Source organism: Oryctolagus cuniculus, chromosome 21, assembly GCF_051225735.1.
Source record: "Oryctolagus cuniculus isolate XC-2025 breed Fujian yellow rabbit chromosome 21, ASM5122573v1, whole genome shotgun sequence".
NCBI classification, from domain to species: Eukaryota; Metazoa; Chordata; class Mammalia; order Lagomorpha; family Leporidae; genus Oryctolagus; species Oryctolagus cuniculus.
Window position 1 is genome coordinate 20,606,643 of NC_142887.1, and position 24,126 is coordinate 20,630,768.

The 24,126-nt window shown below is 48.4% G+C and overlaps 2 protein-coding genes across 10 annotated transcripts in view; one reads left to right on the forward strand and one right to left on the reverse strand.

The window, feature by feature from the left end:
• Window positions 1–16,817, reverse strand: COQ5 (coenzyme Q5, methyltransferase). Of its 5 annotated transcripts, none has more exons than XM_089323288.1 (7): window positions 16,599–16,817; window positions 10,117–10,266; window positions 9,508–9,694; window positions 4,179–4,285; window positions 2,041–2,129; window positions 1,328–1,439; window positions 1–1,242 (listed from the first exon to the last, which is right to left on the reverse strand). In XM_089323288.1, the coding sequence occupies exons 2-7, from the start codon at window positions 10,132–10,134 to the stop codon at window positions 1,141–1,143; spliced, it is 615 nt and encodes a 204-aa protein (XP_089179414.1). In that variant the 5' UTR covers window positions 10,135–10,266; window positions 16,599–16,817; the 3' UTR covers window positions 1–1,140. The 5 variants fall into 5 exon arrangements, 4 of the variants coding, with proteins under 4 accessions (XP_089179414.1, XP_002719863.3, XP_089179412.1 ...); XM_002719817.6 differs by having other exon boundaries at window positions 9,508–9,729; XM_089323286.1 differs by lacking the exon at window positions 16,599–16,817 and adding an exon at window positions 10,885–11,016 and having other exon boundaries at window positions 9,508–9,729.
• Window positions 16,818–21,726: 4,909 nt separating this feature from the next.
• Window positions 21,727–24,126, forward strand: part of RNF10 (ring finger protein 10) — a 41,444-nt gene continuing 39,044 nt past the window's right edge. For all 5 annotated transcript variants that reach the window (XR_011385226.2, XM_070066003.2, XM_070066004.2 and 2 more), the window contains exon 1: window positions 21,727–22,335. Coding sequence is in view for 4 of the 5 variants with exons in the window: in XM_070066003.2 (XP_069922104.1) it covers window positions 22,179–22,335 (157 nt within the window). In the remaining variant the exon portion in view is untranslated. The remainder of the gene's footprint in view (window positions 22,336–24,126) is intronic.

The window sequence follows — 24,126 nt, forward strand, 5'->3', positions numbered from 1 at the left end:
TGGTTTTCAAGCTCTTATTTATTTTTTTTGCTATAAAACCCTTTCTTCAAATGTATCGACACTGCAGTCTAAATTACAAATATCAGAGACTGGCACACATCCAGTGATCCATCCAAATGTATCCTGACAGAGCAGCCATATGAGATGAAAGCAGGAGTTTGCTGGTACATTTATTCTTTGAACAAGAATTTACAGTGATTTTTTTTTATAACAGACACTATGGACTGAAAAAACAATTTCCTTTAGCCTGATAAAGAGAAAATGACAAACACTACCCAAATTGTAAGCTTATTGATTGGTTCTGCACAATTCTAGTAGTGCCTGCTAGCCCTCTGACTTGGGTCTTTGCTTCTGGCCCTAAACTCCACCCTAGGCTAAAAGGTTAAGTCAGGTATCCTCAAGTTTTTTGGTTCAAGACATCATGATAGGCCGGCGCCGTGGCTCAATAGGCTAATCCTCCACCGTGCGGCGCCGGCACACCGGGTTCTAGTCCCGGTTGGGGCGCCGGATTCTGTCCCGGTTGCCCCTCTTCCAGGCCAGCTCTCTGCTATGGCCAGGGAGTGCAGTGGAGGATGGCCCAGGTGCTTGGGCCCTGCACCCCATGGGAGACCAGGAAAAGCACCTGGCTCCTGGCTCCTGCCAGGATCAGCGCGGTGCGCCGGCTGCAGCGGCGGCCATTGGAGGGTGAACCAGCGGCAAAGGAAGACCTTTCTCTCTGTCTCTCTCTCTCACTGTCCACTCTGCCTGTCAAAAAAAAAAAAAAAAAAAGACATCATGATGTTCAATGATCCATTATTCTAGAAGGCACCACTGGCAGGGAAGGTACAAACATCCTCCCAAACAGCTTTAGTGCCATCTTACCACATACTACACAGCTCGGAAAAATTAGCAGGAGTTGAGAAAAAAAAAAACAAAAACTCAGAACCGAATTCCTCCAGGAGGTCCAAAGTAGCTCTTCGTGAAAGCCGCAAAAACAGTGACTGGATTTTGTTTCTTCCACTGTGGAGCGGGTTGGTTCAGAGTGTGAGTCTCATATCCTGAAAAGATGCTCTGCTTTGGCCTCAGGCAGATCCTCCTCAGCATCGTCAGTTGCAGGCTTTCAACAGGATGTGACGTTCATGCTCCAGGGTAAGAGAAGAGCTAAAGCTTGAAGCCAGAATGAATGGCCACAATGCCTGATGTTAGGCTTTCGTAAGTCACCTTCTGAAAACCCGCATCTTCTATCATCTCCTTGAACTCTTCCTGAAACACAAGGAAAGATTCAGCAATGGGTGCCTGGACTTCAACTTCAGAGCCTTTGTTGTTGTAAGCTGCAGAAATGTTGTACCTGAGATGGGAAACGCCGGATGCTCTCTACAAGGTACTGATAGGACTTCCAGTCTCCTGCAATAACCTCTCCCAGGACAGGAATGACTTGGAAGCTATACAGATCATAAATCCTAATCAAGCAAAAAGGCAAAGATTAATATTAGAACATGCCCTGATTTCTTCTCTTGGTAAGAGGCAAGAGGTCTAAGCTTGAGGGGTCACTCAGATGCCCATAGGAGTCAAGAAAATACCTGAAGTAAGAGAAGTGGGCCATGTGCAAGACCAGTGGGCATCAGTTTGCAGCTCTCGCTGCTTCAGGCCTTCTCCCAGAGCTGTGTGGCCGTGCAGGGAGGAAGCAGCATAAAAAGGCGGAAGGGTTACTACTCCACTACTGTTGAACATAGGTACAGAAGGGCTGCTCAGGATGGCCATGTATCTGACTTTGCAAGTACAGCTAGAAATCCACATTTTTATATAAAATTTCTAGGTTTTTAAATATAGACCTCTCCACCTCTTAAAATACAAGTCTTCCTATGTGGGCCACCTTGGGTCTCTGGTCAACAGTTTGAGACTTTTCTGGCCTAGGTACTGTCATTCAGAGCTGGCTGGGCTCTGCAGTGGGCAGTGTCCCTGAGGGGCTGAACTTAGAGCTTTCTTGCTATTTTCTACCCTTTGGGGGATGGGAAACCCCAGGCTAGACAAGGAGGATGTGGCCCTGTCAGCAATGCCAACCTGGATAGGAGGGGATTGTTCACTTGGCTAAATTCCAGACAGAGAAACCGTCCTCCTGGCTTTAGGACCCGATGGGCTTCCTGGAGTGCCTGAGCAAGACAAGGAACAACAGGACACATTCCTCAGCAGCCTCCCTCAGTTCCGCGAGGCGAGGACACTGTACAAGTTGCTTCCAAACAGCGGAAATACCACTACATATCTGGGAGGTGCAGGCGTTCTGCTGTGCTTGGAACACTCTACACTGACTGCAGACTGTACAACCCACGAAGGGCTACTTTAGAATTACCCAGCAAAATCACACAGAATGTCTTCTTTGAAGTAGGAATTTTACTTCAAGGAATGTATGAGAGAGAAATACTTCTATGACATGTATATGGGTCAGTCACTGTTTGGACAGCACAAGAGTAGCAGCACTGTAAACTAACCATTAATGAAAGACTGGTTAAATTGCGTGGTATCTATACAAACAGAACCCATTCAGCTACTCTGAAAAGCCGTTGGTGCTCTTTACATACATAGGGAAATGAAGAGATATTTTAAAATTTTATTTGAAAGGCAGAGAGATAAATCTTTCATTTGCTGTTCACTCTTCAGATACCCACAACAGCTGAGACTAGACCAGACTTAGGCCAGGAGCCAGGAACTCAATCTGGGTCTCCCACGTGGATTGTAGGAACCCCAGGACTTGAACCACCACCTGCTGCCTCCTAGGTGTGCATTAACAGCAAGCTGGAATCTGGAGCAGAGCTGGGACAAAAACCCAGGCACTCCAATATAGGACATGGGTATCCACAGTAGTATCTAAACAGCTATGCCAAATATCCACCCCAAGAGATATTTTTCAAGAAAAAAAGCAATGGCAAAAATGTTTACTATGCTAATATTTGCATTTAAAAAAGGAAATAATAAAAAGGTAACCTCAAAATGCTTGCGGGAAATGGAATTAAAGGATTATTTTGGTGCAAAAAATTTTTGAAATCCTGGGGTGGGCATTGTGGGACAGTGCATATGGGTTAAACGACTGCTTGTGATGCCCGCATCCCAGGTCAGTGCCAGTGAGGGCGGTTTAGAATGCCAGGTCAAGTCCCAGGTCCTCTGCTTCAGATCCAGCTTCCTGTTAATGTATCCTGGGAGGCAGCAGGTGGTGGCCAAAATGCTTGGGTCTCTGCCCACCCATGTGGGAGACCCAGAAGGAGCTCTGGGCTCCTGGATTTGGCCTGGTCCAGCCCTGAATATTGAGGGCATTTGGGGAGGGAACCAGCTGGTGGAAAATATCTCTATTTCTGTCACTCTGCCTTTCAGGTAGATGAAAATAAGTATTAAAAAATACTTTGAAATAGTGTATGTCTTCAAAAAGTTCACGTAAGATGTATATTAGAAAAAACTATGTATAAATTTCAAAAGTTCTTTGTACCCAAATAAGCTTATCTTTTAATTCTATTTCCATGAACTTCTTGAATTACCCCTGTATATACATTTAATATGCACAAAACATCTTTGCAAATATACACAAAAACTGGGGATAGTCTGAAGGGAGAGGAGGCACTAAATGGCTGGGAGACACAGTTGGGAGGGAGCTCTTCACTGACATACCCTTTTGAACTCTGAATTTATTAAAACATAATAGGCTTTCTACAGACACTGGTCATGAAAACCAGCGTCCCATCCAAAGTACAGAAAAGAGCCAAGGGAGGCCCTCATTACAGAAATGAAACCGGTCGCCTTGCACCTGGCCTTCAAACGTTCTGAACAGAAGAATAAAGTAGAAAGAAAGGCGGCTGTGTCAGACAGAACCGAACATTCCCTTCTGCCTAGGTGCGGCGTGCGTGCTGTTTTCTGGGTCAGCCTCTGACCATGCCTGATCTGCAAACTCACGGAGCAGATGAGATGACAGAGCAAGTCTGACTGCCACAAAGACATAAATACCAACCCTAGCAACCAAGACTTCTGCGGGACCTGCTCTCTGCTTTCAGTCCTTTTCAATTTTGTGACTAGGAAAATTGGCAACTTCAAGGATGGAGGCCCCGAAACTTAAAATAGTCATTTCCCTCAAGTGCTGGGCCCAGAGAAGACTCTGCCCTCCTTCACTCCGGAGCTCAGATCCTGAGTCACACAGGCTGAGGAGCAGCCATTCATACCCGATCGATGTGGGTCACGTTCCGGATCCCAAAGGCAATGGTGTAAACGTCAAACTTGTCGTCATCAAAGGGCAGTTCTTCAGCATCTCCTAACACCCAAGCAAGTCCTGAAAGACAAAATCAGCTGTGCGTCTCAGACCGGGTAACTGCTCCCCTGAACCCAGCAGACCATCGAAGCAGAGGGATCTGTAATCGGCCAGGCAGGAATGCGGGTAGCCTGGATACCCAGCTTGTTACTGGTGTCTGAAGTGGAGGCCATCCTGTGGCACCAAGTCCTTACACCTGCGGAGTGTGACGCAGGTTCTGGAGTTAGGTCCGAAGTGAATTGCAATGAATTACCAGACACCTTGTTTAGTATCAGAGAATTGGAGTTGGGCAAATACCACATATTGGTGTCAGAATACATCACACACATGCCTTCTCTATTGAATTCCTGGCCACTGTCTTCATGGTGTCCTCCAATCCTAAGACCTTGAAACTGATGTCCTTGACATTAAGGCAGATCTGAGTCCTCCAGCCAACACTCAGAGACTTGATGCCCACTCAGTTATGCCTACTCTCAAGCAATTTTTATGCCAGCAGGTGTTTTGTGTAGAGTGCTGAGGTTAAGAACCTAGTGTAGACAGCTTCACCATGTATTAGTTGTATATTCTTTTTTTCTTAATAAAGTGAAATGAGAGCTTTGTTGGTTTTTCACTTACTTTTTTTTTTTTAAGATTTATTTTTATTTATTTGAAAGGCAGAGTTATAGAGAGGGAGAGACAGAAGAAGAGATCATCCATCTGCTGATCCACTCCCCACAAGGCCACAATGGCTGGTTCCGGAAAAGCAAAGTCAGGAGCTTAGAACTCCATGTGGGTCTCCCATGTGGGTGACAGGGGCCCAAGAACTTGGCCCATCATCTGCTGCTTTTCCAGGCACATTAGCAGGGAGCTGGACTGCAAGTGGAGTAGCTGGGACTTGAACTGGTGCTCATATGGGATACTGGCATCACAGGTGGCGGCTTAACCTACTATGTCACAATGCTGGCCCAGATGTATATTTTTTTTTTCTTTTTAATAGGTTAAGGTTGTAATTTTTTTTTTAAAGATTTATTTATTTATTTGAAAGGCAGAGGCAGAGAGAGAGAGAGAGAGAGCGAGAGAGAGGTCTTCCATCCGCTGGTTTACTCCCCAGTTGCCTGCAATGGCTAGAGCTACGCCAATCTGAAGCCTGGAGCCGGGTGCTTCTTCTAGTCTCCCATGCGGATGCAGCAGCCCAAGGACTTGGGCCATCTTTAACTGCTTTCCCAGGCCATAGCAGAGAGCTAGATTGGAAGTTGGGCAGCCGGGACTTGAACCAGCACCCGTATGGGATCCCGGCACTGCAAGGTGGCAGCTTTACCCACTACGCCACAGCACTGGCCCCAAGCAGCTGTACATTCTTGAAATTTGTCTCAGTTTCTTTATTTATAAAATGGAGATAATAGTATCTACTTCTTAGGGTTATTTTAAGTATTAAATGAATTACAATAAACATGAAATTTAGCATAGTTGTACAGTCGGTGCTCAACATGAAGGTGCTACATCCATACATCCATGGATTCAATCAATTGCTAAATTACAAATATCCAAAAAAATTTGTTTCTGTTCCCAAAGTGGAAGCCAAACCCATCAATTATGTGAGGAACTGCTTCTAGATGACTGACAGCAGGCTAGTCAAGATCCTTGGCAGCAGAGGAAGTCTCTTTAAGAAAATAGTTTAAACAGTTTGTTAAAAATTTCCATCTTATTTCATTTCTGTAACACTTGATATCTGGCTGTCCTTTTTATAATGCAGAGTGAGAACTGTCTCTACTGTGTTTGATAAATGTCATCCAGGTTCCACTGCCAAGAACGTGTTGTCCAAAATGCCGGTTTAGTTTTTAAAGATGCAACTATATCTTTTGTTTGGTTTTAAATGTGTTAGGGATGTTATGACAGGACATAATAGGAGTGGTGGTCAGGCACGGAAATGGTGGGGAGACAATATACATGGGAAGTAGACTCAGTATTTTAATAAAGCTAAAAAAAATTCTTGAAAAAACCCTGTACTGTACTGAACATGTACAGACTTTTGACATTATTCCCTAAACAATACAGTTTAACAACTATGTGAATAGCATTTACATTGTTTTAGGTATTATAAGTAATCTAAAGATGATTTACAGTCTATAAGAAAAGGGGCCAGTGTTGTGTTGTAGAGGGTCAAGCCACTGCCTGCGATGCCAGCACCCATATGGGTGCCAGTTCAAGTCCTGGCTGTGCTTGGACCCCCAGACCCATGTGGGAGACCCGGATGAAGCTCCTGACTCCTGACTCCTGGCTTCAGCCTGGCCCAGCCCTGGCTGTTGAGGCCATTTGGAGTATGAGCTGATGGATGAAAGATCTCTCTCTTTTTGTAACTTTCAACCAGCATCCCAGACCCCAAGCCAAATGCCTATTCATTATGCCCAGTCTATCAGGGACTTGAGCATTCATGGGCTTTGGTATCTTCAGATATACTTCAGTGGGGGAGGGCAGTAACTGGAACCAATCCCTGTGATATCAAGGGACAATTGCATTGATTCTATTGGAGTCACAAGAAAGTGTTCAGACCCCAAGCCTGGTCATAAATTCAGAGACCATCTGAGGGTCCCTCTATCAGGGCTTCTATGTCCTCTAAAGAGCCCGACTTGGCTTAACAAAGTTACATAAAAATTATAGGAGGTCAGTGTTTTGGACTAAGCGCCTGCACTGGGCCCCAGTGAATCACACACACCAAATTCCATGTCAACAAAGCCGAAACTAAGCTGTTTATCTTACCAGAGAAGCCCAGAGATGTAAGAGATAACAGCCAAACTCTGTTTTAAGGAATGAAGTGTCTTAGCCATCAGGCCAAATGCCCATCCCAAATATATCACTTTTATAATCCAAAATTTATTTTAAGCTCTTGCCTTCAGAGTTTCCATTTGGGGAACAAGTGCCACATATAAAACACAAATCAAACACCTAGCCACAGCGCTACACATCTTTACATGTTAACTTTTATATTTATTAAACAATCTGTTGGATCCTCCTACCTAGTCTCAACATTTTTTGCATGACAGTTTATGGTAAGGAAAATACTAGAAATTGGTAAACCAAGGAGAAAAGATGAAACTATGATGTCTTATGTTGCATTTTTAGTCATTCCTATGCAGGTGCATTTAACTTGGCATTGAGGAGAACTTGAAGACCAAGCTATGCTATGGAAGGAATATTCCAGAAATGGAAAGTTACCTATCTCTTCAAAACTTTTGCTCTCCATTCTTCAGGGCAGAGCACCAGCGACCACGGAAACACGTTTGTCAGTGGGAGGAAGGAAACATAGTGCCTTTGTCTCAACACACTAGTGCCTGTCTGCCTTCTAATCAGTGTCACTGCTTAACAAAAGAGGCCTTCATCTTGGAGACCAAGTGGGCTGCAAGTTCGTCTAGGCAGCTCCTTCTGAGGGTGGGAGGAAGAGGAGAAAGGAGGCACTCATGATGGAGGCAGGGAGGAAAGCAATGCTGATGTTCACTTGAAGGACTTTCTGGTCTTTGGGGGCACACAGCGCTTCTCACAGTGGCGATATGTAGTGCCTGCCCAGCTCGGAAGAGGGTAGTGCGGTGGTTTCAAAGAACTGGGTAGACAATGTGCAGCTTCCAGGATCATTCATTTTACTTAAAAGAATTGGCGCCAAGAGTACTTTAAAATATTAAACAGAAAGTCAAATGTCAAAATTTACATTTTTAAGCTTGAGCACAAAGTCTACTTCAAGTTTTCAGTGGGCTCCTGGAGACATGCAGTTATTTGCCTCTTTGCCACTGGTATCTACTGGGGCTGGAAAGTTTGAGAACTACTGTTCAGGGGCATTTTTAAAAACTACTAATTTATATATTTATTAGAGAGACGGAGAGAGCTACTATCCATTGGTTCAGACCAAAATGACTGCAATGACCAGGGCTGGGATGAAGTCAGCTGGAAACTCAATCCCCGTCTTCCATCTGAGTGGCAGGACCTGACTACTAGAACTACAACCAATGCTACCCAGGGTCCACATTAGTAGGAAGCTGGAATCAGGAGCCAGAGCTGCATATGGAACGCAGGTCCTCTGACGTGGGATTCCTGCAAGTGTCTCAAGTGCTGGGTTAAACCTCTGCCCCTAGTGGTGCTTTCTTTATATCAGCTGGATCTTCTGAGAAGTAGATGCTGAGATGGGGAAAAGCATGCAAAAGTTTTTATTTATTTTTATTTGAATGGCACAGAGAGACAGAGACAGAGATATCTTAAATCCATTGGTCCACTTTCCAAATGCCTACAACAGCCAGGGCTGGGCCAGGCTGAAGCCAGGAGCCAGGAACTTAAAACAGGTCTCCTATGTGGGTGGTAGGGACCCAATCACTTGCTGCCTCCAAGGGTGAGCATTAGCAGGAAGCTGGAATCCTAAGAGGAGCCAGGACTGGAGTCCAGGCACTCGGATAGTATTCCAGGCTATGTCTTAACCACTGAGCCAAACAACTGACCCTGTCTTTTCTGTTTGTTTTGTTTCTTGCTTTTGCTGGCAGGAAAATACTGGGGAAGATAAAAGGAAGAGGAAGACTAGGTAAGAGAAGCTTTTAGACTTCAGTGCGGATCTGATGCCTCAGCCTACCTAGCAGGGAGCTCTAGAGCAAAGACTGGCTGGGAAGGCTCCCACCTGGGCGATGTCCAAGCCCTACTAGCCCTACAGTGTGCAGTCATTTGCTGAGGGTTGCTGGGACAGGGCCTGGCTTCACTGGAAAGCTAGACAGAGGCTAAAGGTGCTAATAGTTAGAGGCTGTTGGCTAACTGTATTCCTTGTGGCTGAAGGGCAAGTTCTTTCCTTACAAGAAATCCAAGTACCCTGGTTGCCTTCCATGTCCATCACATCATCCTAGCATTGACAGAAGAATGGAATAGTGCAAGAATAGAAATCACCCACTGAGGTCATCCCAGATCTGCTGGGAATCGAAAGCAAAACTCCTGTTACAGGGTCAAGAGTTGAGATGGGAAGATTCAGCTCCAATTTGGGCTCTTTCACTGAAAAGTTGTAAGTCCTGGCTAAGTATGGTCCTTAATCTCTTTGGCCTTTGGTTATCTCCTGTCACATAGCACTGGTAATCTAGCTCAACAAGTTGCCAAATCAATGTCTATAACAACACAAACTGGATCCCGTCACACAGATTACCTTCAACTCTTGTCTGTCAACAGAAAACATTCAACATGTTACATATTCTGTCTCATGCTATAATACAAACATTTCCTGTGAGTCTGCTATCTGTAGGACTCACCAGCTTTGTGGCCCTGAGCCGTGGCCTTCTGCTTGCCAACCTTGAGCATCTCCTTGTTGATGTCACAGATCACGACACGGGAACCGCCCAGGGAATCCTCTTCATTCCGGTACTTGTTGGCAATTTCTTCCCAGGATAAATTTTGCTGGGCTCTTAACTGCCTCTTCTGCTTTCCTTGATGCTGTGCCTGGACATAATTAAGGAACCGGAATGCAATGTCACCTGTGGGAAGCCAACAGGAGGAAAGATGGAAACAAAACAGAAGGGAAAAAGAAAGAATCTTTCCTAAATCCAAAAGGAGCAACAGAGTCTAGGAGTGAGTGAGTACATGGAAATGAAGTTTCCCCTTATTTTAACAGTAACTTTTTCTTTAAACAAGTTCAACTTTTAACTTGTGAGAGTCTTTAAAAATCTTTTGAAAATCTGGTTAACTAAGGGTGCTTCTTTGGCATAGCCACTTGGGATGCCTCCATCCCACACCAGAGAATCTGATGTAGGCCCAGCTCCTCTGCTTCTCATCCAGCTTTCTGATAACGTGCACTCTGGGAGGCAGAAGATAATGTGTAGAGGATGCTCAGTGGTCCCCCGGGGTACTAAGGTCCATGTTACCTGTGCCTCCGGCAACATCCAGCAGCTGGGTCCCAGGAAGTGGGCGCATCTCCCGGAGCAGCAAATCCTTCCAAACGCGATGGATGCCGAGGCTCATCATGTCATTCATCACGTCGTACCTCTTGGCCACACTTTCAAATACGTGATAGACTGGCACGGGTGACAACACATAACACAACCATGTGTTCACAGGATTAACTTGGGGGAAAATGCTAAGTAAGAGAACATTTTTCCTCCTGGAACTACATGTCTTTGCAATGTGAGGCTATGCCATGATGCTTGATGCCCAATTTATACCTTAAAGTTACTCTTCAAGAAAAGGCTGGGGCCAGCACTGCAACACTGGTATGCCGCATGGGAACTCTGATCTCTGCCTGCATTATGAAGAACCTTGGGAGCTGGCGCCGCGGCTCACTAGGCTAATCCTCCGCCTAGCGGCGCCGGCACACCGGGTTCTAGTCCCGGTCGGGGCGCCGGATTCTGTCCCGGTTGCCCCTCTTCCAGGCCAGCTCTCTGCTGTGGCCAGGGAGTGCAGTGGAGGATGGCCCAGGTGCTTGGGCCCTGCACCCCATGGGAGACCAGGAAAAGCACCTGGCTCCTGCCATCGGATCAGCGCGGTGCGCCGGCCGCAGCACGCCAGCCGCGGCAGCCATTGGAGGGTGAACCAACGGCAAAAGGAAGACCTTTCTCTCTGTCTCTCTCTCTCACTGTCCACTCTGCCTGTCAAAAAAAAAACAAAAAAAACCAAAAAAAAACAAAAAAACAAACCTTGGGAACAACTTGGTGGGCACGTGGGTGGCAAGATGTGAATCAGGTCAGTAACACCTTAGAAGGTCCCCATGAATGCTGTCCAACCAAGACAGAATGCAGAATCTGGGCTACCTGCAGAGAAAGGGTCTACCGAAGACACTCAGCATAGTTTTCCCTTAAAGCTGCACTGAATTCCACTACATATCAATTTCTCTGCCCATAAGATGAGACTGTCAGTGCCAGCTCCCTACCTCCCTAATGTAAAACTTAGTTAGAGGGGCCGGCGCAGTGGCATAGCGGGTAAAACCTCCGCTTATGGCACCAGCATCCCTTTTGGGAGTCAGTTCCAGTCCCAGCTGCTCCACTTCTGATCTGGTTCCCTGCTAATGTGCCTGGGAAAGCAGCAGAGGATAGATGGCCCAAGTGCTTGGGCTCCTGCACTCAGCTGGGAGACTTGGAAGAAGCTCCTGGATCCAGACTGGCCAAGCTCCAGCCATTATGGCCATCTGGAGAGTAAACTAGTAGATGGAAAATCCCCCCCTCTCCCTCTGTCTAACTCTGCATTCCAAATAAATAAAATAAATCTTACCAAAAGAAAACAAAGTTTTTTTTTTTTTTTTAATTTTTTAAAGACTTATTTATTTATTTGAAAGGGGAGGCAGAGAGAGGTCTTCCATCTGCTGGTTCACTCCCCAATTGGCCACAATGGATGGAGCTGCGCCATTGGAAGCCAGGAGCCAGGAGCTTCTTCCCGGTCTCCCATGTGGGTGCAGAGACCCAAGGACTTGGGCCATCTTTTACTGCTATCCCAGGCCATAGCAGAGAGCTGAATTGGAAGTGGAGCAGCCAGGTCTTGAAACAGCGCCCATATGGGACGCCGGTGCTTCAGGCCAGGGCGTTATCCAACTGCGCCACAGCCACAGCCACACAACCGGCCCCTGGCTGCTCCACTTGCAATCCAGCTCTCTGCTCTGGCCAGGGAAAGCAGTAGAAGATAGCCCAAGTGCTTGGGCCTCTGCACCCATGTGGGAGACCTGGATGAAGCTACTGACTCCTGGCTTCGGATCAGCGCAGCTCCGACCATTGCAGTCAACTGGGGAGTAAGCCAGTGGATTGAAGACTCCCCCCTCTCTCGCTGCCTCTCCTCTCTTTGTGTAACTCTTTCTTTTTTTTTTTTTTTTTTTTTTTTAAATTTTTTGACAGGCAGAGTGGACAGTGAGAGAGAGAGAGAGAGAAAGGCCTTCCTTTGCCGTTGGTTCACCCTCCAATGGCCGCCGCGGCCAGCGCGCTGCAGCCAGCGTACCGCGCTGATCCGATGGCAGGAGCCAGGTACTCATCCTGGTCTCCCATGGGGTGCAGGGCCCAAGGACTTGGGCCATCCTCCACTGCACTCCCTGGCCACAGCAGAGAGCTGGCCTGGAAGAGAGGCAACCAGGACAGAATCTGGTGCCACAACCGGGACTAGAACCCGGTGTGCCGGCGCCGCAAGGCGGAGGATTAGCCTAGTGAGCCGCGGCGCCGGCCTTGTTTTTTTTTTTTTAATTATTTATTTATTTGAAAGTCAGAGTTACACAGAGAAAGGAGAAGCAGAGATGGAGAGAGAGATCTTCCATCTGATGATTCACTCCCCAATTGGCCCCAATGGCTGGAGCTGTACCGATCCAAAGCCATGAGCCAGGAGCTTCCTCCAGGTCTCCCACGTGGGTGCAGGGGCCCAGGGACTTTGGCCATCTTATACTGCTTTCCCAGGCCATAGCAGAGAGCTGGATGGGAAGTGGAGCAGCCAGGACTTGAACCAGCATCCATATGGATGTCAGCACTTCAGGCCAGGGTGTTAACCCACTGTGCCACAGCGCTGGCCCAGTGTAACTCTTTCAAATAAGTAAATAAATCTTAAAACAACAACAACAAAAAACCAGAAAGTGATAACATTTGACATGAAATTCTAATTGAGTATCAGTGGAGTTACCAGAGGAATGTTGCTACTGCTGCCACTGGAGACTCTAGCTCTCCAGCCAGAGGAACTCTGTGAAGATGAACTTATCAACATAAGTGAGGAATGTCATTGCAGCAAAAAGGTTCAAGGTATTCCAAAGGAAGTGGTGCCAGCAAAAAAAATTTCACATTGAAGAAATTCCTGGACATATCTCATGATACTGAAGGTAGAAGTTAGAGGCTGGAAAACCCTAGAAAGAGGTATGACAATTCACTAGGGCAAAGAAAAGAAGCTCACTCCCTGTTGTAATTTATATGACAAGAAGGCCACCATCAAGGTTCAAACTACTCTGGGTAATTTTATTTTCTTAAAAAGATTTTATTTTTTGTTTATTTTAAAGGCAGAGTTAGAGAGATACCGAGAGAAGATCTGCCACCTGCTGGTTTACTCCCTAAATGTTGGCAACGGCTGGGATCGCCCCAGGTCAAAGCTGGAGGCCTGGAACTCCATTTGGGTCTCCCACATGAGTGGCAGAGGCCCAAGCACCTGGGCCATCTTCTGCTGCTTTCCCAAGTGCACGAGCAGGAAGCTGGATTAGAAGTGGAGCAGGCGAAACTCAAACTGGTGCCCATGTAGGATGCCGGCTACACAGGCAGCAGCTGGCCCCATTACTTTTTTTTTTTTTTTTTACATAGAAATAAAACAAGTTAATTTTTGACATTTTTAATTTATTTTTATTTTTTTGACAGAGTAAGACAGTGAGAGAAAGAAAGAGACAGAGAGAAAGGTCTTCCTTCCATTGGTTCACCCCCCAAATGGCCGTTGTGGCTGGCATGCTGCGGCTGGCACACCGCGCTGATCCGAAGCCAGGAGCCAGGTGCTTCCTCCTGGTCTCCCACGCGGGTGCAGGTGCCCAAGGACTTGGGCCATCCTCCACTGTACTCCCGGGCCACAGCAGAGAGCTGGACTGGAAGAGGAGAACTGGGACAGAATCTGGTGCCCTAACTGGGACTAGAACCCGGTGTGCCGGCGCCGCAGGCAGAGGATTAGCCTACTGAGCCGCGGTGCTGGCTGACGTTTTTAATTTTTAATAGAATTTTAAAATGTTAAGCTTAGGGGCTGGCGCTGTGGTGCAGCAGGTTAATGCCCTGGCCTGAAGCACCGGCATCTCATATGGGCACTGGCTCAGGGCCCAGCTGCTCCACTTCCGATCCAGCTCTCTGCTGTGGCCTGGGAAAACAGTAGAAGATGGCCCAAGTCCTTGGGCCCCTGCACCCATGTGGAAGACTGGAAGAAGCTCCTGGCTCCTGGCTTCAGATCAGCATAGCTCCAGCAGTTGAGGCCATCTGGGGAAGGAACCAGTGGATGGAGGACCTCCCTCCCTCTCTCTCCTCTCTGTGTAACTCTACCTTTCAAATAAATAAATAAATCTTAAAAAAAAGGTTAAGCTTAAATTTCAGATCTTTAGAACTTTAATTATATTAGTTAAATCCAACTTTAAATAACAGTATACTAGGCCGGCGCCGTGGCTCACTAGGCTAATCCTCCACCTAGCGGCGCCGGCCGCGCAACCAACGGCAAAGGAAGACCTTTCTGTCTCTCTCTCTCACTGTCCACTCTGCCTGTCAAAAAAAAAAGTATACTAAATAAATATCAGCTTTACTATATAGTTTGACAGTATGAATTTTTGATGTTCAATAAGTTTTAAAGGTCATGCAACAAGAGTAATTTTTACCATTGATTATTAAGGTTATGAGGCATGATATCAGCTAGAATGTCATTTTTACAGTCTACATCACTGCACGAAGTGAGAACGGCCTGTATTTCCATCTCAGTTCCCAGTCTGGAGTCATAATTTTCCTCGGTTGGTAAGCGCTCTCCTATAGGCCATGATGTTGATTATTCATTGTACAGCAGGCGTAGAAGTCTGGCATTCTTATCAAATCCTAGGGGCACACGCCCTGGGAGCAAGCCACCTGGATTCACATCCAACTCAGCCACTGACTGGGAGAATCTTGGGCAGCTGACTTAGTGTTGTTGTTTCAGTTTCCACATCTGTAAAACTGGGCTAATAGTTGCTATCTCCCAAGGTTGTCTTTGTAAGAATTACTGTAAAATATTTTAAAAGGTTTCACACCCTCAATACATGCTCCGTACTGTTTTACTTGCCCCACTTATTTCACTCCACAGAGGTTACCAAGCTCCTGATGTGTATCAAGCACTGAGATACAGAAATGAAATAAACCATTGTCTTAGGTATTCAGATTTACAGCAGAGCTATGTAAAGTGGAGATCATACAATGCAGTCTTTAATGGGATGGGAATAATTCCACCGTGGGCTCTTTCTCTTGTTTCCTAGGTGGCCTTAGGCTCAGTGAACGAACCTCTCAGAGCCTCGCCTTCTCCATCTGTAAAATGGGCATATCCCTCCATCATTGTAAGTGATACAGTTAGAGTCTACAAAGAATCTTTTTCGGGGCAGGGGGCTGTGGCTCACTTGGTAAATCCTCAGCCTGCGGCGCCGGCATCCCATATGGGCGCCGGGTTCTAGTCCCAGTTGCTCCTCTTCCAGTCCAGCCCTCTGCTGTGGCCCGGGAGGGCAGTGGAGGATGGCCCAAGTGCTTGGGCCCTGCACCCGCATGGGAGACCAGGAGGAAGCGCCTGGCTCCTGGATTCAGATGGGCATAGCTCTGGCCGTAGTGGCCATTTGGGGGGTGAACCAACGGAAGAAAGACCTTTCTCTCTGTCTCTCTCACTGTCTAACTCTAGCTGTCAAATTAAACAACAAAACAAAACAAAAAAACCAGTCTTTTCCCTTTCCCATACCAGCGTCATAGTAATGACGTAAAAAGAAAAGAAAAAACCTGCCCAACAATATCTAACATTTATGGAGCAATGACTCGGTGTCAGGCATTGTTCAAAGTGCTTTATTACATGAAGGACTGACCCCTCCTACACCTGTAAGGGTTCCTATTATTCTTACTTTGCAATTGTGGAAGTGAAGCACAGGCACAGAGAGTTGCCTGCTTCCTTTCTATTAAAGGAAAAAAGGACTTTTTTTTTTTTTTTTTTTTAAGTACCGGCTTGCGGTACTGGTTCAGCCACTAACTACGTTAGTTTGGGCAGCCCTCCCTGAACCTCCGCGTCTCGGCTTCCTCAGGGCTAACGTGGTGATAACACCACTCACCACCGACAAGTGGACAGAATTGGAAATAACGCCTACACGGCGCCTGGCACACCGTGACGCTCAACTGACGGGCTCTGGTGATAAACACTCCGGTTTTCTTTCTTTCTTTTTTTTTTTTTTTTTTTTTTTTTCTGACAGGCAAAGTGGACAGTGAGAGAGAGAGACAGAGAGAAAGGTCTTCCTTTGCCGTTGGTTCACCCTCCAATGGCCGCCACGGCCGGCGCACCGCGCTGATCCGAGGGCAGGAGCCAGGAGCCAGGTGCTTCTCCTGGTCTCCCATGGGGTGCAGGGCCCAAGCACTTGGGCCATCCTCCACTGCACTCCCTGGCCATAGCAGAGAGCGGGCCTGGAAGAGGGGCAACCGGGACAGAATCCGGCGCCCCGACCGGGACTGGAACCTGGTGTGCTGGCGACACAAGGTGGAGGATTAGCCTATTGAGCCGCGGCGCCGGCCAACACTCCGGTTTTCAAAGAAGGGGCCGCTAAGCTCTGCTAGCCCGGGCCTGCGGAGCACTCCCCCGAGTCAGGACTGCACCGACACCACCAGTTGAGCAACAAACCGGGTCGCGGGCGATCAGGTCCCCCCAGCCACCCTCGGGCCCCTTTCACCTTTGCCCCCTTTCTCGTCCTCCGCCACAGTCTCGAACCCGAAGTGCGTTTCCGTTGCCCGCTTCTCTTGAGACAACAGGCGTGCACCCAGAGAGCCCGCGGGCCAGGAGCTACGGAGCCTGGGAACCCAGCAACCCCGCATGGCCCGCAACCACCCGCTGCCATAGCGGCTCCACTGAGAACAGATACTGGGAGCCGCCATCTTGACCGGCGGGCGACGGGAACCTGCGGATACGCCCCGTTACGTCATCAGACAGTCGACGGCGGCCGGTGGGAGACACTATTAGCCCAACGCGCCCTGAAGCCTGGTGTTAAGGAGCGGGACGTTATTTCGGGGATCCAGAAACTAGTCTGTGAATCCGACTCGTAATCCCATCCTCTCTCTCTTCCCAAATTTAATATAGAGCTCGCCAGCAACGAGGGGACCTGAGGTGGTTCCCCCACTCGCCTGTCAGCGGCCACGTCTCAGAATCCTGCCCGCTCGGAAAATATGTAGAGATCTCTCGTTTTCTGCTGTGGAAAGGGGAAACTAGCGTGGTGTGGGTCAAAGGGCAAGGTCACGAGGTCAATTCCTGTAAACTTTGGTGTGCTAAGAGTCACCAGGTTTGAGCTATATTTTTAAGAGTTGTTTGTTTTTATTTATCTGAAAGGCACAGTTACAGAGAGAGAAAGATCTTCCATCTGCTGATGCACTTCCTACATGGCTGCCCAGAGCTTCTTCCCGTCTCCCATGTGGGTTGCAGCACTTGGGCCATCTTCTACTGCCTTCCCAGGCATAGCAGCAGGGAGCTGGATGGGAAGTGGAGCAGCCGGGTGCCCATATGGGATGCCAGTTGAACAGACTGGTTTTAACCCGCTGTGCTACAATGCTGGCCCAGGGTTTGAGCTTTAAAATCAGATGCCTGGGCCCCAGCTGCCAGAGACTTAAACAAAAAGATTGCAGCCAATTAAGTTTAAAGATTAATTAATTTGGGCCGGTGCTGCGACTCAATAAGCTAATCCTCTGCCAGCGGCACTGGCACACCGGGTTCTAGTCCCGGTCGGGGCGCCGGATTCTGTCCCGGTTGCCCCTCTTCCAGGCCAGCTCTCTGCTGTGGCCAGGGAGTGCAGTGGAGGATGGCCCAGGTGCTTGGGCCCTGCACCCCATGGGAGACCAGGAGAAGCCCCTGGCTCCTGGCTTTGGATCAGCGCGGTGCGCCGGCTGCAGCGCGCCGGCCATTGGAGGGTGAACCAACGGCAAAGGAAGACCTTTCTCTCTGTCTCTGTCTCTCACTGTCCACTCTGCCTGTCAAAAAAAAAAAAAAAAACTAATTAATTTGAGAGAGAGGGAGAGATCTCCTGTCCTCTGAGTCACTTCTCGAATGCCCCTAAAGTGGGTGACTGGAGCCAGGAATTCAATTCAGGTCTCCCACGTGGGTGGCAGGAACCCAATTACTTGAGCTGTCACTGCTGCCTCCCGAGGTCTGCGTTAGCAGGAAGCTGAAGTGGAGCCCTGGAGCTGGGATTGGACCCAGTTATCACAATATGGGGACACAGGTGTCTCAACTGCTAGGCTAACAACTAGATTGTTACCAGAAATCTTAAACCAGTGAATTTGTATATTTCCCTGGACCCTATCTAAACAAGCTTCTCTGGTGATTCTGATGCAAGGAGATTTACAGACCCTTCTTGAAAAACATATGCTGGAATACCCTGGAAATTAAACATAGGAAAGACTATTCTGTGTGCTGTCCATTTTCTGAACCCAGGAAATTCATAAATGGAAATAAAGCTTTGCCAGAACCAAAAACCACTCACACTTCATCTCCTGCTGACATTTCTAGGTCCAACTGGCATGTCATGTGTGTTTGATTTCCACCCCAGATTTTCATTCTTTTTTTATGGAAAGGGTAATGTAGACCATCTTGTACAAAAGAGGATGGAGGCTGTTGAGTTTTGCTTGGGTTTCTGTATGTTTCTGCTTTGAGTCCCTTTTTAAATGTATGTTTTCTGTAAATATTTCACAAGGAGCAAGTGCCAACGATCCTAAGAAAGTATTCTGGAATGAAAGTTTCCGATTTAATATAGCCTCACAGATGGACACCTACTGCTTTCTTTTGAGAAATCCTACAGTGGGATTTCTCTTTCCTTTTATTTTTAAGAACAGAGGGAAGAAATGACTCATCCACGTGTTCAGGGTTCTCACACCCTTGTTAAAGGAAATGTAGGTTCATTAGGAACTCCAGTGTCTCTGTCACACCTAGCTATGTACAAGAATTCACTAGGGCAGGCATTATGGCACAGGTGGGCAAACTGCTGCCTAGGATGCCTGCATCCCACATGGGAGTGCTAGAGATCAAGTCCTGGCTCCTCTGCTTCCGACCCAGCTTCCTGCTGATGGGAACACTGGGACGTAGCTGATGATGGCCCAAGTGTTGGTGTTCATCCCCATGGGAAGTGCAGATGGAGTTCCTGGCCCCTGCCTGGTCCACCTTTGACTCTTCCAGGCAACTGGGGAAGGAACCAGTGGGTGGGCGATCTCTCTTCCTCTCTCTCTCTCTCTGCCTTTCAAGTAAATAAATAAATCTTTTAAAAAAGAATTTATATCACGTTCGGGGCTATTCCTTTTGGGCATTAAATTAAGCTTCCAGACCAACAGTATGTAGCCGTTCTCTTATTTCACTATAACTTGTCGGGGGAAAGCTGTGAGAGGTAAGGCAGGACAAGGGCTGGTGGAGGCTATTTTAAGGAAATTTAAAAACATAAGATTAATATCTGACTCCCTTCATCCCAGTTTAAACTGTAAATTCCAATATTGTGATTCATTTATATAGACTTATTCATGTCTTTATACCATGTGATGACTAATAAGCAGCCAAGTAGGACTCAGTTACAATTTCATTCATTCATTCATTCTCAAAGGGCTCCTAACATTTCCCTCATTCTCCTGTGTTCAGCGCATGTGACAGCACTCTAGGGAGTCCTCCTTGATCCCTTGCAACTGGACTTTTCTCTTAGAGTCTCTGCTCTGGTCAGCATTTTGTAGTCAACAATACTTGTAGCCCTTATTACATTCTCACCTTGTAGTTTCTCATTTCCTGAACTCCATAACGTAGGGCACTGTAATCATATCAGTGGCCTCAATTTTCTTTTTTTTTTTTTTTTTTTTTGACAGGCAAAGTGGACAGTGAGAGAGAGAGACAGAGAGAAAGGTCTTCCTTTGCCATTGGTTCACCCTCCAATGGCCGCCATGGCTGGCGCACTGCGCTGATCCAATGGCAGGAGCCAGGTACTTATCCTGGTCTCCCATGAGGTGCAGGGCCCAAGCACTTGGGCCATCCTCCACTGCACTCCCTGGCCACAGCAGACAGCTGGCCTGGAAGAGGGGCAACCGGGACAGAATCCGGCGCCCCGACCGGGACTAGAACCCGGTGTGCCGGCGCCGCAAGGCGGAGGATTAGCCTAGTGAGCCGCGGCGCCAGCCAGTGGCCTCAATTTTCCTGTTGTTTGGCATACCTTGTGCCCAGCCCAGGCCTGACACATAATAGTTTCCTAACTATAGGATGACTGAGAAACCTTTGTTCTCTTTAATACTGTACATGGGATCATTTGACTTCTGTTACAATGGTTAGAAGGGAACCATTTAGTTTTCCAAAGCACAGTTGGATGCAATGTGATTTCCAAAGTGCATAAGTAGTTTTTGTTTCAGTGTTCATGTCTATAAAATGGGTAATTGCTTAGGTAGCTGAGAATATCACTTAACAGCTGTGTTTATGAGTAAATTATCTAGACATTTTGAGTCATTCTCATTTTTTTTTTTTTTTTTTGACAGGCAGAGTGGACAGTGAGAGAGAGAGAGAAAGATCTTCCTTTTCTGTTGGTTCACCCCCCAATGGCCACTGCGGCTGGCGTGCTACAGCCAGTGCACTGCGCTGATCCGAAGCCAGGAGCCAGGTGCTTCCTCCTGGTCTCCCATGCGGCCCAAGCACTTGGGCCATCCTCCACTGCACTCCCGGGCCACAGCAGAGAGCTGGATTGGAAGAGGAGCAACCGGGACAGAATCTGGTGCTTTAACTGGGACTGGGGTCCCAGCGCTGCAGGCGGAGGATTAGCCTAGTGAGCTGTGGCGCCAGCCCATTCTCCACATTTTAAAAATCTATTTGAAAGAGAGTAACAGAGCGAGAGAGAAGGAGAGAGCACCTCCATCCACTGGTTCACTACCCAAATGCCTGTAACATCCAGGGCTAGGCCAGGCATAAGCCAGGAGTCTGGAAATCCATCTGGGTCTCCCATACAAGTGGCTGGGGCTCAAGTATTTGGGCTATCATCCATTGCCTTCCCAGGTGCGCAGCAGGGAACTGGAGTACAAGTGGAGCAGCCAAGACTCTAAATAGCACTCCAACATGGGACTCCAGCATTGTGAGTGGCGGCTTAACCCACTGCAGCACAATGCTGGACCCACAGCTTTTTTTTTTTTTTTTTTTTTTTTTGACAGGCAGAGTGGACAGTGAGAGAGAGAGACAGAGAGAAAGGTCTTCCTTTGCCGTTGCCGTTGGTTCACCCTCCAATGGCTGCCGCAAGCACTTGGGCCATCCTCCACTGCACTCCTGGGCCACAGCAGGGAGCTGGCCTGGAAGAGGGGCAGCTGGGACAGAATCCGGCGCCCTGACCGGGACTAGAACCCGGTGTGCTGGCGCCGCAAGGCGGAGGATTAGCCTACTGAGCTGCGGCGCCGGCCTACAATTATTTATATTAACATGAGTTACTGACGATGAAATTTAGTATTGTATGAGGAATTACTTTTAACACTATTATCATTACAAATTTGAGATACTATGAAAGCCTCATAAAACCGACATTACTACTAGAATAAGAACCATAAAACAAAGGAGACCATAAGGAGTCCACAGGCATTCCAGTTGTATCATTATTAGCATGTACCCACTACACATGATTAGTGTACTAAGACGAAAATCTGGACTTGGATGAAACTACAAGTCCCTTAATCCCGTGCGCCCCTCCAGCGAGGGGTGGGACGGGTGGGGGGGGGGTGAACTCACTGGACCCGGATGTAAACAAAAACTACATTTCCCAGAGTGCTCATCTCATGCATCTCCACTATATATACTCCATCCGGGTACTTCGGGATGCTGTTTGGCGACTCGTCGCCATTCCCGGAGCAGCTCGGCCTCGGCCTAGAGGCGAGTGTTAGTCGCTGTGTCGGAGACACCGGTCCCCGACACCAAGACAGCCAGCCCTCTCTCCTGCCCGTCGGCGGGAGAGCGTGTCCGGCCGGCCGGCGGGGCTCGCGAACCCTCCCTCGCCTCCCCTTCCCCGGCAGCCTCCGCCCCGCCAGGCCCGGCCCGGACTCCCGAGCCTCGGCCTCCTCCTCCACCGTCACCGCCGCCGTCGGGCTCGACAGCCCCGCCCGCCGCTTCTCTTCCCAATTTGAGAAGCCAAGGAAGGAAACAGGGAAAAATGTCGCCATGAAGGCCGAGAACCGCTGCCGCCGCCGACCCCCGCCGGCCCTGAACGCCATGAGCCTGGGTCCCCGCCGCGCCCGCTCCGCTCCGACCGCCGCCGCCGCCGAGGCCCCAGTTGATGCCGCAGAGCTCCCCCAGCGCCGCCGCCACCGCCTCCGACATGGACAAGAACAGCGGCTCCAACAGCTCCTCCGCCTCTTCGGGCAGCAGCAAAGGGCAACAGCCGCCCCGCTCCGCCTCGGCGGGGCCCGCCGGCGAGTCTAAACCCAAGAGCGGTACGGGCGGGCCCCCGGTCGTGGGCGGGGGGCGTCACATCACCTTTTCAATGGCTCCTGTGGTTTACAGTTCAACTAGTGAGCACTGGGCCTCCTGGTTTCCGGGCCCCTTGTTGCATTCCTGCTCCGAACGGCCTGGAGGGGAGTGGGTGCTGTTCTTACCCCCATTTCGCAGATGGAGAAGCTGAGGTTCGGGAAAGGGTGAGGTCGCCCAGCTAGTGTGTGCCTCTCGGCAGGCCTTGGACAGGGCTCGTCCGACTGGCCGGTCCACCATCTAAAACTTGTAAGTTGTGTGTTCTGTAGTGTTGAATTAATACTGGGTAGAGGGCTGGGGCTCTAGGGTTTTCAGACTCAAATCTCCTGTCTGCTGACCTGGCCTCACTCCGTGAATGAGTGTGCTGTGGTTCAGAGCCAGGCCCTGGGGTCGCTCTGTCTGGGGCCCTCCGGTTTGCCAGACCCCTAGTGGCTGAGTTGCTGGTAGAGGTGGAGCTAGTAGTTGAAGCCGTAAGCTTAAGAACAGGTGAACTCGCTGACATCTGTTGTTTAGCGAAAGCCTGCTGATTCCTGTGTGCTGGGGAATAGCATTGTCCTTTCACAGGGACATTGTCCTCTTTGGAGGCATGGTTTTAGTGTTGCGGCCGTAATGATGACGGTGGCTGTCGTGTGTTGAGGGTTTGCCATGTGCTGAGTACTGGGGTAGGCTTTAGGTCTGTTACCACTACCCCAGTCACTAACCTGTCAGCCCGGAGGAATGGTCCACACTTCAGCAAAGCGCAAGTGAGAGGGGCGCGTACTAGGAGTTGGGAGAGTGTGGAGAGCCCGGTCCTCATTTTCAAAGCCGGTGAGCCAGTCTCTGCTCTGCTTGATTGTATTAGCAGAAATAGGAAGGTGTTTTCCAGAATAGAGTGTGTGGCAAAGAGAAGTATTTGGACTCCCTAAATGTGGAGGTCCAGTTGTTTAAAACCTTTTAAGAGTAAAACTCTGAAAGACTGACTTAAAAGGCTTACTGACTTGACTTCAGTTTCCTGCTGGGCCTGCCCAGCGCACTCACTGGTGTGCTGAGGCCTTCCAGAGGGCGCTTGTGAAACTCAGGTGGTGACCAGGTGTCTCGATAATAAATTTTTAAAATACCTAAGCAGAGAGTAGTGTGGGCTCAGGTGACGTCAGGAAGCGGTATGTGGACTTAGGGGCTTTGCACACGTGTAGCTTTTTCAGATCCTTCTAAGGATATGGAGCAGCTACTGTTGAGCTGGTTTAGTGGTCTGAATATTTCCCAGAATAGGTGATAAATGACTTTTGCATTCTATTCCCAGATACTCTGTTAAGGATTTGGTTCTCCAACTATCTGAACTCTCGACTAATTTTCCTGGGGTTCCTTTTTAAGTCAACTGCAGGCTTTAATCTGCTGTGCCACAGCGCCGGCCCCGTGGTGGAACTAATTATGAAACAGAATTCTCTTGTAGTTTGACCAAAGCAAATATTTGTCAGTCTTAACATTTCAAACAGATGTGTATAGAATAAATATTAATTGTTGCCATTCTGACTACTTAAACTAGTTCTTTTTTTTTATTTTTATTTTTTGACAGGCAGAGTGGACAGTGAGAGAGAGAGAAAGGTCTTCCTTTGCTGTTGGTTTACCCTCCAATGGCGGCCGCAGCCGGCGCACCGCGCTGATCCAATGGCAGGAGCCAGGTGCTTCTCCTGGTCTCCCATGGGGTGCAGGGCCCAAGCACTTGGGCCATCCTCTACTGCCTTCCCGGGCCACAGCAGAGAGCTGGCCTGGAAGAGGGG

Excerpts from the sequence above, each read along its gene's own strand:
- COQ5 (XM_002719817.6), bottom strand. The coding sequence starts at position 16,800 with ATGGCGGCTCCCAGTATCTGTTCTCAGTGGAGCCGCTATGGCAGCGGG. Across the intron at positions 1,440-2,040 it reads AACAATCCCCTCCTATCCAG|GATTTATGATCTGTATAGCT; the intron begins GTTGGCATTGCT and ends TTGCTTGATTAG. Across the intron at positions 1,243-1,327 it reads TCCGGCGTTTCCCATCTCAG|GAAGAGTTCAAGGAGATGAT; the intron begins GTACAACATTTC and ends CTTGTGTTTCAG.